At 30.1% G+C, this 19,258-nt stretch overlaps 1 protein-coding gene across 2 annotated transcripts in view; it reads left to right on the top strand.

Annotated features, from left to right (window-relative positions):
- LOC117124425 (semaphorin-5A-like) overlaps positions 1 to 19,258 on the top strand; it is a 75,799-nt gene that overhangs the window by 39,690 nt on the left and 16,851 nt on the right. For both annotated transcript variants that reach the window (XM_033270650.1, XM_033270651.1), the window contains exons 9-14: positions 7,083 to 7,191; positions 10,988 to 11,045; positions 11,319 to 11,451; positions 13,264 to 13,400; positions 14,510 to 14,580; positions 15,207 to 15,286. In XM_033270650.1, the coding sequence (XP_033126541.1) occupies positions 7,083 to 7,191; positions 10,988 to 11,045; positions 11,319 to 11,451; positions 13,264 to 13,400; positions 14,510 to 14,580; positions 15,207 to 15,286 (588 nt within the window). The remainder of the gene's footprint in view (positions 1 to 7,082; positions 7,192 to 10,987; positions 11,046 to 11,318; positions 11,452 to 13,263; positions 13,401 to 14,509; positions 14,581 to 15,206; positions 15,287 to 19,258) is intronic.

Consider the following 19,258-nt stretch of genomic DNA (forward strand, 5'->3'; position numbering starts at 1 on the left):
GCCAAATTGTGGGCATTTTTTTTGGAGATGAATAATTAATTTCTCTGACTTCTGATCTGATAAGAAATGTTACTCTGCATATTACCCTTTGAGATAAAATTTATTTGCCGAAGTTAATGATAATTATATAGTTTTTCAAAAAGAGTTTTTCACTGGTTCAGTAACCAGCAGAAAGTGATAGGGATTGATTACATACAGTATGTAAAATTTGTTATTGACAAACATACGGTTTGAAATTCCGGTTGTTTGTTTACAGATTTAAAAATAAAAATTATACTTATATTTATTTTTTTTTTAAACATATTTTTTTATATGACATCTACTTTTATACAACTTCTTAAACTTCTATATCGAAAAATTATTTTAATGTAATGTTGCAATTTTTTATTTTACGATGCCGTATAGAATCCTTCAGGGTTTTTAAACTTTTGGTTATCCATTAAGGGCATTTTATATTGTATTTTTCTTCTAAAATTTTGTAATAATAAAGTAAATAAATATTATTGTTATGTTAATTCCTAATTAATTTAGACAAATTCAGGCATTTAGGCCTATTATTATGACATATAATGGTATGTAGGGCATCTCCGTTGAAGCATGGCGATGTACTTACTGTATGCATAGAGAACTATTTTCTCTATGCTGTATGTACCCATAATTTGACACAAGGAAACTTTTTAAGGTTACCCCATGTATAAATGGCAAGGGATTAGGGTTTCTATCCCTCTATTATCAATGATGATCACTAGCTATTAACCTTGAGTTAGAATATGTTGGAGATTATTATACAAAGCATTTCGAAATAATTTTCATAATAGAAAACATGTTTTGGGATTATATACTGTAGGGATGGCTCGTTATAATACAATTATTTTTAACCTTTGTAAACACCTTGATTTTCACAATCTATGAAATATGCAACTCCTACCCAAGGTGCCTTTGTAAGTAATGGTGATTACCTTTGTGGAAAAATCCCAGATACTGCTTAAACTTTATGATTTGTCCTTAATCTTGATAATAAATGGTGGTAGAAATTTGAAATGGTTGGCTGACAGAGGTATTTGAAGCTATTTTTTAGCCAAATAGGTTCCTTCTACCTAGCTTAGGGCATCTTGTGGATTAGTGGCATGTATAATCGAAATTATACTTTCTATATCTACAAAGGTAAATTATTGGAATACCTACTAAACCATGACTAAACCAAGTAGGCCTACTACTAATAGGCCCATTTTGAAGTATTTAAATAGCATTCTACTATAATAATTTAAACTTTTATGGATATTAAAATAAAACATCCAATTGTGCTTTTTAAATTACAATCTGTATACGACCATGCAGGTGTGCACCCTCTATATTTTTTTGTATATTTTGTATGATCATGAGTTAGCCAAATCGTGAAAATTTAAAGTTGAAAATATATCAATCGGTTTAGAAAGTATTGTGGGTATTTGAACTATGTGCAATATTGTGGTGTAATGAACAATGATGTGTAATAGTAGAATTGTAAACATGTAGTCACACAAAAGACAATAGAAACACTTACAATAGAGTCTAGATCTTAAATTGAAATAAACTAAGCCACAGGAATTGGGTTGCGTAAGTTCAGTAGCCTGTAAAAATCAAGTGATCTGAAGTTTAGCTATGTAATTGTATTTGGTAATTTATTCGATGACAACCTTGAAATTTCTTGAAAAGAATTAAATATTGTAAACAGTTCTAGGAATTCTTTGTTAATTTAATGTAGGCCTAAGTAGATGGTCACGCTCATTCCACGGTTAGCATTATCCAACGTCCTTTTAACCGTAAAGCCAGCATTTGTATTTACTGGAAGTGCGAGTATACATCACATGGAAACATACTAGAAATATCTCTGATCTGTGTTGTTTTGGGTCATGATCAGGGACAAGTTTTGGCCTGGAAGGATGCGAAAAATGAGAATGCAGAATGAAATCCTGGAATTAGTCTGCCTAATTTGCTGCCATTGGACAGATGCACCCTCTAACTTATGCCCATGTTGATGTATGCTGAATGGAATAATGAGCATCCTTCCAATATTACTACTAATTTCGTCCAAAGTCTGAGGTAGATTTTTGCAATTTAGGGCCCGCATCTTTCATCTTTGTGTCGTTTAAAAATAAACCACCAAGGTGAATAGTCAAAAAATACAACTGGCAATAATTTTAATTGAATTTTGTTATATTTTCATGAAAATCCTACTAGCTTATTTTCCTAATGCTCATTTATACAAAACATTTGGGTAATTAAAAAAGGAATGAAAAAGAATATTTTCTAACTGTTAATGGTTGCTAACCATTAACCAATCCTGATCACTATTCTGATGGGCACTGCTAACAGGTCAACAGTTAGCTCCCAATCAGAATTCCTGGTGTTCATGCTTTCTGTGGGAAGGTGCAACTACATTATTATGAAAGTAACCTAAACTTTTAGTTGGTACTATATCTGCTGATAACTGAATCTTTGAATGTCTAAATTTTTTTTTATTGTTAATGTATTTTGTCATGTTTCATGACTCAGACATTAGGTGTTGAAAATCCATTTATCCTTTATCGTGACTTTGCCTGATTTTTACTTAAATAGAAATGAATCTGTAGATTTTCTTTCATTTTTAGATAAAAATAACAAAGAGTTTCGTAAAAGATAATGAGGTAGAATTGAAGTGATCAAACTTTTAAGGTTTTTAAGATTACATGAGACAAGTGACTCATTCATTATTACTGTAGTTGTGATAATGTTGAAATCATTCTAGGAAACTATGTAATGAGGTAAAATGTGCATTTCATCTATCAATAAGCTATGTGAAAAAATGTATGTGGTCATATTTGGAGTAGGCCTAGTATTCATGCTGTTTTTGAAGGTGTAGAGGGAGAACTTTGCAATGATCATTCTTTCAGTACTGAACTAGCAGAAGTTGTGAACATTTTACCAATAAGATTGTAATTAATTAAACTACATATTGTTTACAAATTAAAAATTTGGAACCCCTATAAACGCAAACCAATACCTGTAATTTCCACATGCCCTATTTTAATATTTTAACATTTAGTCAATAGAGGGCAAGCTATTCAAACAACTTTGAGTGCCAATAGAATTATGTATTTTATGTCAGCCATTTTTGTTCAAGTACAGTACTATAAGATGGCGATAACCTGCGTTTTTTCATGGACCGTGAAAAGATTTCTCCCTACTCATACATAGCCTACGTATACATATACACATTTACATAGATACCTCTTCTACCAACATTGAGATTGTTCCAGGCGGGATGTAGGAGGCATGACAGTGTATAAGGTGAAAGGTACTTAATAGTACTTATGTCTGGAAAAATTATCAATATCCTATTGATTTATTATTTAATAAGTAGAATTTCACAAAAGTTAATTTCATTGGAGAATTGTGGCATGGTGGCGGTATTGCTGTGGGTTAAGTGTGGTTACAGTATGGTGAAATGCAAACTTGTGACGCTTAAAGAAGCAACAAGGGAGCACTTAACAAACATGGTGGTATATTTTGAATAGATGAACAATAAATGGATAGCCATGCACTAGAAAGTCTTATCCTGCATGTGTACAGTAAGTAGGGAGAGGTGTTAAAAAATTTGATTTAATTGTTGTGATGGACGCCTCCCCTAACACCTGTTGATACTGATCACTTAAAGTTTATCAAGCTAATGCAAACCATTTTGCTGATATCAAAATGCTTGGATTAACCATCATCTCTAAATTAGAAAATTAATTTGACTTTATAGCTTGTGATTGAAGACAGAAGTTTATCTGAACTTCATATATTAGTCAATTTCATAAATTGCATTAGTTTTATTTACTAAACTTTTTTTATATAATATTTATATATCATTATGTATGCAATTTGTAAATCACATTTTATTTCAATTAAAATTATTAAAATTAAAGTAGACTAAAATATATACATTTATAAATACAAACTAATTTAAAAAGATCCTATTAATAACAATTAATATTAAAATAATAAATTTAAAATGATAAAATTGTGTTTTTGTTTTAATGACTTTTTTATCTTTAAAACATCAGTCACTTCAAAGTGCTGTAATAAAGTAGAAGGCATTCAGAAACAACATACATTGCATGTTAAAATCTGGAATTATGTCAAATACTAGAAATTGTAAATGAATAATTTCTTTGAATGAATGAATTCTTTGAATCTCATTTTGAAATAACTTGATGGTCAGAGAATTTCTGCCATTCTATGATTTAAGTTTCAATAATTATTAAATATTTAAAGAGGACAGGTAGTGTAATAAATTAATTTTATGAAATAGTCACATGTAGAGGGCACTCTTCGAAAAAAATTAATGAGCAAGATGATTAAAGGTACTTCATTCTATATTGCTTATGAAAAAACAAATATCAGAAGCAATACTGTATTATTACACCTTGTTAATATTTTAACTGCAGTCTCTTAACCAATCACTTCAAGTGATTGATATTTCTGTAACTTAGAATTACCTGAATCCAAATTTATTGCAATTAATTAAATTAATTTATTTGATCACCTTTGCAAATTTATTGTTATTAATTCTTTCATTTCTCTCATATAATCTATTTTTTTAAATAAAAAGTAAAATTTAAAACTTTGAATGCAAAGGTCATGGTCAGCCAAAGCATATAAATTATTTTAATTTAGGAAAAACAGCAGAAAGCACATTAATGAACATGAATATTGCTAAATTATAAATTACTCTTTACCAGTGATTGATTTTAAACACATGCACATAAATAGAATATTATGATATATAAAGTCATATCAATAGTAAAACAACTTCTGTCGGTCACATTAGTGCTGAGTCACTTATTGAATCAAGTGATAAATGAATTAAGCATTAGTAAAATGCGAAGAATGTTCAAGATAGGAATGAGTACTGACAAGTAAAGAGTATGTTCAATTACAAATTTTTTTTTTCCATCATTCCTCATTAAGAAAATGGAGCAACTGTTAACTAAGCAAGAACCACCATGTTTCTCTCAGGAGTGCCACTTTATAGCCTAAAAACTTTTTATATATTTGAATGACAGTTATTTTGATCTATATTTTGTTTTTTATTTCTAGACATAAATTTGAATTGAATTAAATAATCAATATTGAAACTAACTTCAAAGAAAAGCTAAGGGTGGTATATTTAAGTTGAAATGCAAATAAAATGTTTAGGGAACTTTACAAATTACTTGTATGAATAGGAGATTAATTTATTTTACTTTTTCACATCTGTGGTGAGGTTAAAACAACTTCTGTCGGTCACATTAATGCTGAATCACTTATTGAATCAAGTGATAAATGAATTAAGCATTAGTAAAATGCGAAGAATGTTTAAGATAGGAATGAGTACTGACAAGTAAAGAGTATGTTCAATTACAAACCTTTTTTTTCCCCATCATTCCTCATTAAAAAATGGAGCAACTGTTAACTAAGCAAGAACCACCATGTCTCTCTCAGGAGTGCCACTTTATAGCCTAAAAACTTTTTCTATATCTGAATGGCAGTTATTTTGCTCTATATTTTGTTTTTTATTTCTAGACATAAATTTGAATTGAATTAAATAATCAATATTGAAACTAACTTCAAAGAAAAGCTAAGGGTGGTATGTTTAAGTTGAAATGCAAATAAAATGTTTAGGGAACTTTACAAATTACTTGTATGAATAGGAGATTAATTTATTTTACTTCACATCTGTGGTGAGGTTGAAACCATTCCAACACTGACTTTACCATCTTATTTATTAAATGAAAAGTGTGCAGTCATTGGCCAATTTTCAACCAATCAGATGAATTTTAACAATTTATCCTACCCATAAATTCATTATCATGGACTTGCAGTGCACCGTGAGTTTATGATTCTTACATATGGAAGAAATTTGTTTTTTAGCCTAGATTAAAAAAAATTAATCAATAGCAGAAAGTACTCATTTTTATTTTGTTTTAGCAAGGAGACACAATATGAGTTCAAATTTCAAGATATCCTTCCGTCCATATTTCAGTGAATGCGCGCACTAGTCCTAGTGTCTCTCTATGCTTCTGTTCTGTTTTATATATGTCGTTATTAATATTGCTACGTTATTCCAAGAGTGCATTTAAAACACATAAAATGATCATAGATGCCCTTTAGGTTGTTTTACCTTCACCAATCATACACAGATTATTAAACATGAAGGAAGAGAAAAAAAAACACTGGTGTTCCTATGCTGTTTTTTCGTCTGGTCGGTTTCTGCTCTGGTATCAATTAAACCAAGTTAACAGTGATTTAATAAAGGATGAATTTAAAGTTTGTTGGTTGGTAATCAATTTGTTTTGAGTGCTTTCTATCAGTACTTTATGAAATTTAATAGTGAAAGCATGTTAAGCGGTACAGCGAAGTAATGAAATAATTAGTCTGCAACATGAGCAAGTTAATATCAATGTGGTGTACATCTTCTGCTGTGAGATACAGACATTCCAATTCCTTGTATTGAAAATTTTGGAGGCTGGATTAGGTTGGTGGAGGACGTCCACCCCCATTTTTTTTAAAGGACTAATAAAAAATGAGGAAAACACACAACAAAGCTTGCTAACAAACTGCGATTAGGCACAGATTATTTTCAGATCATCTGAAAACAAATCAGATCATCTGGCATCAAATTGCACTTTTTTGTCTTTTTCGGGGAGCTTTTTTGTAGTTTGTGAGAAATTGACAGAATTCTACAGATCATGATTTAGCCTTTAAAATGGGAAGTTTACCGATCAAATCTGGAGAGGAAATATCAGGGATACAAGTACGTCTGTGTGAATAGATATGTTCTGAGTGATGATTATCTTCTATGGATGACCTGTTTGAATTTTAAGTATTTACTTTTTTTTATGATAGTGTTAAATAAGCAGTTGATCTTGATATGTTACAGCATTATATGTTTGAGTATGATATAACTAAAAGGGTTGTTATATGCACATTCTGATTCCGAGTTCAATTCAATAATTTGTTATATAGGAATGCATACATTAATTTCAAAATACCTAATACCTAATTTGGTTTTTTTTTTTTGGTCATATTTTTTATAGAATGATACTGGTGGTGAGTACATGCTGATTGAAAATTGGACAACTTATGTGAAAGCCAGACTTAACTGTTCCATTCCAGGAGAATATCCATTCTATTTCCATGAAATACGTAAGATTTTGAAATTTGACTTTGTATTTTAATTTTTTTGACACCCAATAGCAAACATCAGTTGATGAACTAGGGATACTTTATAATATGTCTTATTTATACTTATGAAATAAAATGGCTGCATAGGCTCATGTCTTATTTTGAAGTAAACAAATAACATGCACTTATTATATCAATATATACCTTAAGTTAATAATTATATATCTCTTAAGTTAATAGAAAATAATATTTTATCTAAGGAGAGAAATCGTATGAGGTTTGTTTAGACAACTAAAATACTGGATGGGTTGGTTTTTTTTATGGAGTGCTCAATTCATTCTGGTATTGGCAATTGTGTGGGAATATGTAGGAATATGATGTGGGAGCAAACGGAAGCATATACAGGCCTACTTTCTATGTCTGCCAACTGTTTGGCAGAAAAAAATGAATGTAGTATTATATTATAACATTGAAATAACAGGAAGCTAACCACTCATGCTATTCCAGCACAATGTTCTTTTGTGATATTGAGATGTACTTGGTACATTAGACTTAAATCATAAACCTTTTTCTACTATTTGAAGCTATTTCATGTAATTATAGTCAGCATGTATTTGATAAAAAGATAATTTTATGGTATTGTCTCATATAAATTGAAAATTGTAATGGTATAAATTAATGATGGTGAAATTAACAGTAGCTTACTATGTAATATTTTGGCCGTTAACCCTCATTGTACTTGCAACGCTACGTTAGATTGTCAATCAATCAGTTTATTTGTATTTCTTGACAATATAATATAATACAGATGACAATCTGGAGGAATGAGGGGAAAAACCCAGAAATCACAACATGAACAGTTAGATGCCTGATCTAGCTCCCTCTCCCCTCCCCCCCCCAAAAAAATAGATAAATAAAATACAAAAGAAGAAAGAGTTTTAAATAAAATTTTAAAATGTAATGTAAAGATGAAAAAGTAAATACTATAATATGGAAGTTTCTGTACTCATTTGTAAAAAAAAAAACACACACAAACAGTATTGCTGAAATAATGTTAATGAATACAATAGAGAAGCATTGCTCACTCGGTTAGGATGAATATGATAGAGATTCTTTGCTCACTTGGTTAGGATATTCCTCCACGGTTAGTAGGTAGGCAATTTTGTGTGTGTTTGGATGAACCTTAGATCTTCATTGATATACTGTGCATATTTTTTGGATGAGATGTTTTACTTGTAGTCCTGAGTACAAGATGGCTCATGTGTAGGCTAAAGAATTAGGTACTCTCCTCGGAAAGAGCAGGGGATTATTAATGTGCCCCAGTCGACTACTCAATACCAGGCATGGTACTGTACTGTCACATTCACGAGTCCCCAGGGACCCAGCACAAATTTCCTAGATACTCAACTAGGCTTAATTAAGTAACCTTAACTGGGGACTGAGTCATTGATATCTTCCATGACATCAATATTATTACACCTGGAAAGACCTGTGAACATCTCCAAGCATCCCAAATCCAGGCATCTCAATGTTGCTAAGCAACAGCACATCTGGAGGTATATAGAATTGAGTGAATGAAAGTGTTGGTTTTGCACTGAAATGTAAAATGCTCCCTTTTGTGCTATATACCATATTATCTGACAGAGATTTATTTTTGTCTCATATACTTTGAATGGAACTTTGCTTCAGACTATTCCCATGCCATTCATTATTAAAATGACTTGTGACATTTCTTTTAACTATTTTAACTCCCCTGTTACTAGTGTCATGAATCTGAAGGCCCTTAGGCTCTGTCTAGATTTCAAATTTTCTTTGACAAAAACTATCCATGAATAGTCATGATGTGCCTATATATGGTCATAATGTGATGTCATCATGACTATATTTAGGCATGTCACATGGTTTTGTCAAATAACATTTGATAGTCTGGACAGAACTGACTTTTATGCTTCTTGTCATTTTTTATATTGCTGCTTACTAAGTTTACTATCATGTTTCCAATTATCTTTGACTTTAGTTTTTTTATATTTTTTATAAATGTATAAGTAATATTGTTTTATTAATTGTGATCCAGATAAGGACCGAACATACTGCATAACCCTCAGATCTACTACTAGGCTGCTTTTGTAATTATGTTGATAAATGAATATTTGTCAAAGATTATGGCAGCCTTGATATATCTGTTGTGATCAATTCTAAGCAGCTAAAAGAAGTTGTAAATCTTTGTTGTAGTTGGAGGTTCTTCTTCAAGGCACTTTCTGGTGAACCAAAGTACTTTGGATTTTCAACCTTCCATGTTTGTAAATGTATATTATAATGCTAATACATAATCCAAAATAATCATCATTAATCCTAACTGATACAAATTAAATATACAACAGTAAGTTTATATAACTGCCAGCTTATTTAATGAACTCGGCTTCTGTTACAAAAGGTTTAAATCCCTTTTCTTAAAATGGAATTTTCTTAAAATGGAATTTTCTTAAAATTTATTTGAAATTAAATATATTTCATAACAGTTTTGATAGAGCACAGTGGTTTGAAATAGTTTAACCCTGTGGCATCCCAGGTATAAATCTAGGATATTATGGATAAAGAAATTTAATTTATGATGGTAATATTAGGATTGGACATCATAACCCAGTTGGTATTTGTATCCTTTCCTTTGACCTTGGTTAAAATGTAAGACAGTTTGACTTTTGTAAGATTGTTTTTCATTTTCTGCAAATATTTTGCTTAATAAATTATTTTTGAATTATTCTTTACTTTCAACCATTTCAAATGAACTGCATTATAACTTTGAATGACTTTTAATAATTTTATTTATTAATCAATACTATCAAAAATCCAAATGAAAGCATAAATAATCCGACTACTATGTTCTTGGTTCTTTAAATACTAGTCATCTTTGGGGTCACCAGTTGGCAAGACCTGTCAAATTTCTAGAGTGATTTCTTTTTCAGAACATCCTGAAAAACAAAGCTTTCTGACAGTATTATGTTTATGAATTTTGTTTGAATTGAGTTTTATAAATATTGTATGTAAGAGAACTTATCCAATAATATCACTAAAAAAACTTTTGAAATTCTGTGCCATTATTGAACAGATGAAAGACAAGCATTGCTGTGCTTCTCATACAATCCTAAAGCATTTTATTAATGGCCATTTAGATGCAGATATCAAATAATTTTTCCAACTTTCCACAATTCCCTGGATGAATCATTGAGGAACTTTAAGCTGACATCAAGAAATCATACAATTAGATATAAGTCATCATCTGACAATACATGTTCTATCTTTTCCTGAAGGATTGTTAATATTTGAAAAAAATTATAATGTAGTTAAAGTAAGCTATAGTATGTTGTTTTTTTGAAGAGTGAGATTTTTAGGCTGCCAAAAGCAGAGTAATTGGCTCTGAGGTAGCTCAGCTGCTGCATTCCCTTGGTGAGGATCCAAGGGTAGCAGGGCTTAGATGTGAGTCTGGGGAAAGCTCCCAGTTGCCATGGCATAGACTTACAAAATACATGTCAATATTTAACCTAGGCCCAGTTCACACTGCTTCTCCCCCTTTTCAGTCTATATATGTTATTAAACAAATATTTTGGAGATGAAATATGAATTGAACTTTCTGTATGTTTCATTTAAGTCAGTCATAAATCTAAATAAATATATTTTAAAGATAATTATAATTGATGTAGAAATATAATTTTTTTTTAAGAACATGAATTGAAATAATAATTTGGGTGAAATTTTTACTCATTAATGCTTACTTAAACAAGCTTTTCAAATTGAATTAATTTTTGTTTCTTTATTTTAGAGAGTGCTGTTTACGACAACAAAGATGGTATCATTTATGGAGTGTTCACCACCCAGCGGTATGCTAACTGTGCAACCTAAATTCCCTCTATGTGATTAAAATCATCATCATCATCACTGTTTCATTTATTTTGCTGAACAATGAATTAAAATTATCATCAACAACATCCTTATCATCGTCTTTAATAAATAGAACTAATATATTTGTATTAACTCTGAAATCATCAAATATGTTATCATCATCATCATTGATTATCTCCATTCCCGAATGAACATAATTTTTATGATGGAATGAAATAACCACTTCGAATGTATGTTGTTTTATCTTTTAGAAATGGTATGAGTGGTTCGGCTGTATGTGCCTTCGACATAGCATCATTTGACAATGCCTTTGAAGGGCCATATAAAGTACAACATAAGGAAGGCTCGTGGGGTCCACACCCAAACAACAGCCCAAATTTCAAGGTACTAAATATCCCCATCCATAACTCTCACTCAAACATGTCCATGAATGCCTATGGCTTTTATATAATCCCTCTTTCTTTCCTTATTTTTATTTGTTATTTTATGCAATTAAATTTTTATTGGTTCTTTTTTTATACATTTACATTATAATTTAATCATTCTATATTTTGGAGTATACCCACTGCGCATTAAAATATAAATACTAAGAATCTATTTAATGTCAAAGTTAACTTTAATAAAGTCAATATGTTTTGACCACATTCCTTCTCATATAATCTTTTTCTATTTTCTTTCCTATTCTATGTATTTACTTATTTAATTGTACATAAAAACTGCAAAAACAAAACATATTTACTAGACATACAATAACATAATTATTAAAAACAATAAATTATGAGCAACTTAAGGAAGTCAATAGAAGCTGCCTCTTACAATATCCTCTTCATATTTTATCCTTCATTTTGCTTCCTCAATTTTGATGTGATTCGTTTGCCAAACTTGACATATTTTTCCTCTGCACAAGATACAATCTTTGGATATTGGACTTCTTAAGTGCCAGAAGACAAGTTGTTATTTTTAATGGAAAAAGATTGAACCTACTATCTGTAGGACCGGAGCCCCTCAGGGATGCTTCATGCTTTCTCCCTTTTTGTTTTCTCTTTATTACAGCGACTTCGAATCTTCTACTGATAAAATTATAATAGGATGTTTGTATGATATTTATTCCCTTTACAACCTCTCTTCTCTATTCTCTCATCTTTTTTGTTATAGCATTTTCCTTCCTTATAGTCTTGAAATACTTTTATGAAAAAGTCATAATTTTATATTATGTAATAGGCCTAATATCTGTGAAGAGCTAATTAATTTTAAAAATGAAATTTAATATTTAAACTGTTTTCGTATTATTTAAGAAGGTTATTTACTTTCAATTGAAAATTTCGAACAAGAAAAAGTATGTTCCTTGCCAAATAGAGGCATAAAAAATACCGCTCCTTTATTATTTTCAGTAACTTTGGCTAGAAATCAATGTTAGGATTCTCATAGTAAATCAGCAAAAAATGAAATGTTTCGATTTGCAAATCATTTCAAATTGATATTTTATTTGATCTTTTAAATAAGTTATTATTTGATAGCTTTTGAAAGTTTTCCCAGAATTTTCACAGACATGTAAGAAACCCTTGTGAGAATTTTGAAGATGATGATAATGTCTACATCTTTCATTTCAAATTACTAGCCAGTTATTAGTTTAAATTCAATTACTTTTTTTAAAACTTTTCACAATCATCATTATGTTCTAATCGAGAGTATTAAACTGTGATTCATATTGACTGCTCTGATTTTGGTTACTAATTTCTTTTAAACCTTGAAAGTCCCTGAAGGATGATCAGAATTCTTAGTTTCTATCCAGTATAAACCCATAATTCCTAGTAGACAACAACAAAAGAAAGAACTTCATAAAAATACAATATCCCTGTTGTTAAAGTAATAATAAAATTATTTCTTAGTTTCCATATAACAATAGGTTTATCAATTTTAGAAGTTGGAAACCCTCACAGGAACATACAAATACCTTTTGCCTGTTGCATTAATAATAGTTTCTTACATTTATACAGCTTTTTTCCATGTCTGTATTTCACATTCAGTTTAAAGTAGTTATCTTGATATTTTGTTACTTTTTATCTGTTGTTATCTGAAGCAGTTTTGATTGATGAAAACAAATATTCTTTCAAAACACTACTGTAGTAGATATTGATAATTTAAAAAATCATGTTTTTTAATTTTTTTATTTTTTGTACTTTCTTTTCCATCCAGTGCCATCTGAAAGAGGGTCGCAATAAGCAGAAGTCGGACCGCAGCCTTAAGGAAGCAGCGCGATTTCAACTTATGGATCGTGCGGTACAACCACTATTAAACAAGCCGGTTCATGTTGAGGCCGAAGGAGAGGAAAGGTAGAATTAATTAGCCTTTTAAATATATCGTACATAATAGAAGTTGTTATTCCAATTACTTCTTATAACTTAAAACTGAGTTAAGATGATAAATGTAGTTCTGAGCTGTATTTATTACTGAATGTAGGAAAATAAGCCCACCGTACTAAGCCTTGGCATTGTGTGGTAAGGTGGCACGCTCCTAAAAAGCTTGCGCAACCAGCAACCCCTTCCACTTAAAATGTTTGAAGCAAAAAAAAATTATAGTCAGATAGTTAAAAATCCCCTTAATAATAATAATAGAAAACAAATCCCTTACCTGGATGTCACCTTACTTCGTCATGCTTAATTTTGTGGTTTTATTAAAATTTTAGAGATTTATTCTTGTATTTTATAATCTTTGATGAAAATGGGAAAATAATATAACATATACATTTTCAAAATTGTAATTATTCAAACACTCATAAATATATATATATATATATATATCTGTCTCTTATACACATCTAGATGTGTATAAGAGAATATATGTACATTTATATATACATGTATTTAGCTGCATATTTAAATTCGTACTTATAAAAATGATATTTCAAACATATGATACGCTGAAACAATCTCTGTTTTTCACTTATCCGTAATAACTAACCTGTGTGAAGGGAAATTAGCGAGTAACGATAAACAACGTGAAGAGTCCCTTAGGAAGACATTGCGTACAGGACACTTGCCAATCTGAAGACTTCACCTTTTACTGTAGATTGAAACTTCTTAAGTTTTGTTCTCATCTGGATTTGGATTCAGGAAGTGAGCTCTGTATTCAGACAGCTAACTTGATCTGTACTCTGGCGATTTCATTAACTGAAAAAAATGTTTCCCGACGAGAAACATACATTAAATTTTGTTACAAATGAAAGTTTCATATACATTTTGATACCATATCGTATTTGATATTCCGTTAAGATTTATAATTTCTCACTATTTAATTTTTTTAAAATATGAAATTATGATTTAATTTGATAAAGGATTATTTTCCATAATGTTTAGGATAAGTTCAAATTTTTCATATGTTAGCTTTTTTAATTAACTAATGTTACTTATGTGTTTAAAACCCATGATTATTTTCTTATCAGAGTGACTCAAGTGAGTGTTGACAAACTTGTTGTGAAAGGGCAAAGTTACCGCGTAGTTTTCCTTGGTACAGGTGAGTAACTAATTTCCATATTTTAAGACTTTAAATGTTTCTGTTCAAAATATAATATTAATGTATTATTCAAGGTATATTTATTCAGAAAAACATCACTAATTGTACATGGCAGCCAAAGGCTGAATTGAGACAATTGTACGAAATCAGAACACATAGATAAAACCCTGGACCTATTAATTAATGATAATGTTATAAATATTTAAAAAGTATTGTTTTAAGTGTGTTGGAGTACAAATGTAACAGTGTTTAAACTTTGATCTCAATAGATTTTCATTTTGTGTTGTGGTCAAAGGTTAAACACTGATAAAATGTAATGTTTTTTTGGGGTGGGGGTTTTATACTATAAACTTATGGGTTTTTTTTAAAATTTTAAGTGGTCAAGAAATGTTTCATCTTAATCAAACAGAAAATCTTAATAGATTATTTATATTTATAGTAGACATTAAATAATTACTCATTATGATAAAATAAATAATAAACATAATTTCTTGATTATTATATTTGTTCATACTTGATGAATTTATAACAGGTGTTATTAAAATGTATTTTATTTTTATTTGGCAAGCACGCTCAATTATCACATACTTGACTCTCATGAAATAATTTTACTCTACCTCTCACAGAGGGGGGAAAAGTCAAAAAGGTTGTAACTCTGCCAGGGCAAGTGTCATCATGTGTAGTAGAGGAGATTCACCTGATGCCTGTAAGTATGCAATTGCTGATTCATTTTAGCAGAAAAAAAAATAAACTAAATCATCTGATATACAAGCTATCATTGATATATTAATTGGTAGTTCCGTAGCTTTGGTGCAGTGTTTTACATCTACTGTTCCAAAAAAATTGTCTGAAATATTTTCATATTCTACCAAAGTTGATGCTACTGACCTATTTTCAACCCAATGATGTGTTTCTAACAGATGGAGAAATGCATTTCAACACACAATTAAAAATGAACTGTGCGGCGATAAATGTCAGTATACTTCGTGGTAGCAACATTGTCTCCCCAACAACGCATTGCACTTTGGAAGATGATATTTAGATTAATATTTTTGACATTATTTTAAGAAATTAACAGCTTTTCTGATTCATATTGCCACTTAAGTTGGCCAGATTGTGATTTTTATCTAACCATAAATATAAATGTTTCAGATTTTATTTACATTCATTTGAGAATTGCCTTCTGCAATACACCATCTTTTCCCACAGGATTACCTGCACTGTTGCAGAAACTAATATTATGTTTTTATAATCAATAAAGTAAAGGTTACGTTAAACATGCATCCTTTGCATGCTTTTTGTTTTTGGCTATTGGTAGTTTCACAATCATTTTCACCATCATTTTAACATATTTGGTTTACTATGTAATGACCTCTCATGTCCTTTATGTACTTACATGATTTAGTATCTGAAGGAAGAGCATAGAATACTGATTAGATATTTATGCAGTGGCGTATCTAGTCTTGAAATGTGGGTGCTGATGAGGGGGGCGCAAAGGTGAAGTGGGGGCTCGATAATCAGTTGAGGGGCACTAATTTGCAAAATATGGTGATTTTAGTTGATTTTTATCTACTTGACTATCATTTTTGGGTTGGGCAACTGGGGGAAGTGAGTAATTTTTTTGGGGGGGTGGCGTGCAATCCCCCCCAGATACGCCACTGTATTTATGTACAAACAAAAAAAAACATTTAACCAACATTTTTTTTCATCTTTGGTGTAACTAACCTCAGATAATCCCAAGAAAAAAGTAAATGAATTGGCAAATTTTAATACTTGAAACAAACGTTTGACATGAAAACACAGGTTCAATGGATTCCATAAGATAGTTATTTGTCTGATGTATGTGAAAGTATTAAAATAAAATAATAATATAGATAAAGATCAGATCCCTTTGGGGTATCATCTAACATTGATGTCATAGAGATATCCTGTACAATGATTTGATCAGATCCCTCAAGTCGCTTCTTTCCCTTTCATCTTTGATCAGGTCTTTTTTCCCCTTGGCATCTTAAAACATTCTATCTTATTTTTTTATAGTTCCCTTTGGCAATAATAAGTATTTGATCGCATTGATTGGCAGTACCCAACATAAGTTTGTTTGTCTTAGGCTCGACTTTCAAGTGTGCATATTTCATACACACAAACATAATTATAAGTAAATTCCATAATATTAATATTTCATAGCGCACATGCTTGCTAATAAAAAAAAAAACTTTTCAGTATTATGAGTAGCATAATAATGTTCTTTGTCTTTAGTTTTAAATTAGTTCAACTCCCAAAACATTATCAAACCTTTCATTAATTATACCTCATCGTTAACCCAAGAGATACAGAACCGTATCAAACCGTAACACTTACTGTTTTGAACAATGAACAATCAATTTGCAGAAATTAAATTAGGACAAAAACAATTTGTCATTCATAATAATAAGTTTCTATCCGGAATATAATTCCCATGCTTTGACACTTCTAATAGTCTACCTTATGTTCACTAAATAGTAACATTTGGTTATAATATGAATCATTCGGTATTAATACGAAATCAATTATTTAAACATCCGTATTGCTTTTGTTTCTATGCAATTTCAAGCGCTAACAATAATACTGTAATTATAAAACATACTTATGATACCCACAGCTTTGTGCAATTCCATTCGATCTTTTGTTTCTCTCTCATTGTATGTCAACAAGATAATATTTATTGGTAACACTGATCTTTGCCTTAATTGATATACCGTAGATAGATACCTCGAAGATGACCAAATCAATAAGAACACTAAAATAATGATCCTAGCCAGTGACATGTATATATTGCAAGTCAGTGTTACATTACCATATTAAAGAATAATCTGTATTAGAATTTTGAAAGTCATACATATTTGTTGTTATTAATTTTCACTATAAATATTTTTTTAATAGATATTTTACCTAAAACAGGATAAATAACTAAGTTAGAATATTGGGATTTAGGTACTTAAATTATTGAATAAAGAAGGAATTAAGTTTGAGTAGGAATAGATTATAAGATTAGTTGAAATAGAATATAAGTAGAAATATAAATATTCTAAGTAAGTCAGTATCACAAGTTTACCAGGTGGCTAGTATTATAGGGGCTGGCACCTGTTGGATGGCCTGGGAGTCGCGCCAATTATTGCCCCCTTCAGGAAGCAATTATCAACTTTCTCTGATGCAGCTCATACAATTTGGCCTATTATTTAAAAAAGAGGGGAAAGTAAGAATCTGTTATTTTAGGGTGCTTTATAATTCTGTTGTGAACTTGTAAAGTTGTCTTTTGAGTGCAAGTAATAATTAATTACATATCACAAATGGGTTAACTACAGTAAAAACTAAAACCTAAAAACTATTATCTATCATGTTAAAATGAATATTAATAATATAATTAAACAAATAATATAATACTTTGCCCAAAGGCTTTTATTCAATAAATAGGCCTTCAGCCCATTCAACATAATAAAACATAAATACAAATTAAGTGAGGGTTTCTAAACATACATTTCTATAATTATAGGCATAATATACATGTACTTTAATAAGTTATTGACAATATTCACATCTTTTAGACAACATTAAATGAAAAAACTAAAATATTGTAAAATAAAATATTTAAGAATATTTTTTTCTAATTTCAATAAAAAATAAATATTAGGACAAATGAAAATATGTCATTTAGATATTAATGCCATAGATGTAAATATTAACAAAACAGGGTGGCTTAAATATTGTTGGAAATGAATATATATATAGGTCTAATTTTCCATAACATATTTAAGTTACAGTTAAATATTTAAATAAACTATTAGAATATATAATATTAAAATATTAATATAATAATATTATAAAATACTTTATTTTTGTTTAATGGTTGGCATTTTGATGATTTTTTTAAAATTTATCAATTTGTAATACATTAGTCGTTTGTAAGTAGAATATCACTATATTGTCTTTTCAACTGTATAAAAGAATCTGGTACTTTGTGCTCTTTTGATTCCATGCCAGTTCAGTAGGCCAGTTATGCGATCTTTAGGGATATTAGGAATATTGATAATAAACAGACAAACCAGGCTATGAAGAAGACAAACAGCAACGAATTAGTTTCACTTTTCAGGTAGAAGAAGCAACTAAAGGTGATGCAATAATTCTTACTAAATGCTTCAAGATTTTGGTTCGAGATGCCTTTTAACCACAAGATTTCAAAGACTTGAAAATGAAACCATGGAAGGACCTCGTAACGGAAATCTACCATGTCAAACCCTACCGTTGCTGTGAAAAATCATTGATATTAATAATTTGTGGTAGGCCTGGGAATATCTGTTAGGAGTGTGGCTTCTCCTTAGGATACTGTTGTTCTTTGAGATATTAATTTTGCAGTGAAAAAACAATGTATGTAAATCAGTCATGGAAAGTTTCAAAACACACTTTATTTTTTACCTGGGAAAACTCCTTTGAGATTATGTAACTTTGATCCAAACTCCATGTGTTGTTGAAGGGCAGTCTAACATTGGTTTTGCTTTTGGATGTCCTAAATCTTGATGGTAAATTACGTAAAATATTTAGAGAATATTAGAAAAGTAATATTTTTGATATTGTTTGATATTATTGATGTTCTATGATTGTTAATGATTACACGTTTTTGGTTTCACTTCATTTCCGTTTTCCA

The sequence above is a fragment of the Anneissia japonica genome, unplaced genomic scaffold, assembly GCF_011630105.1.
Source record: "Anneissia japonica isolate Jap-2015-1 unplaced genomic scaffold, ASM1163010v1 scaffold665_len1252844_cov201, whole genome shotgun sequence".
NCBI classification, from domain to species: Eukaryota; Metazoa; Echinodermata; class Crinoidea; order Comatulida; family Comatulidae; genus Anneissia; species Anneissia japonica.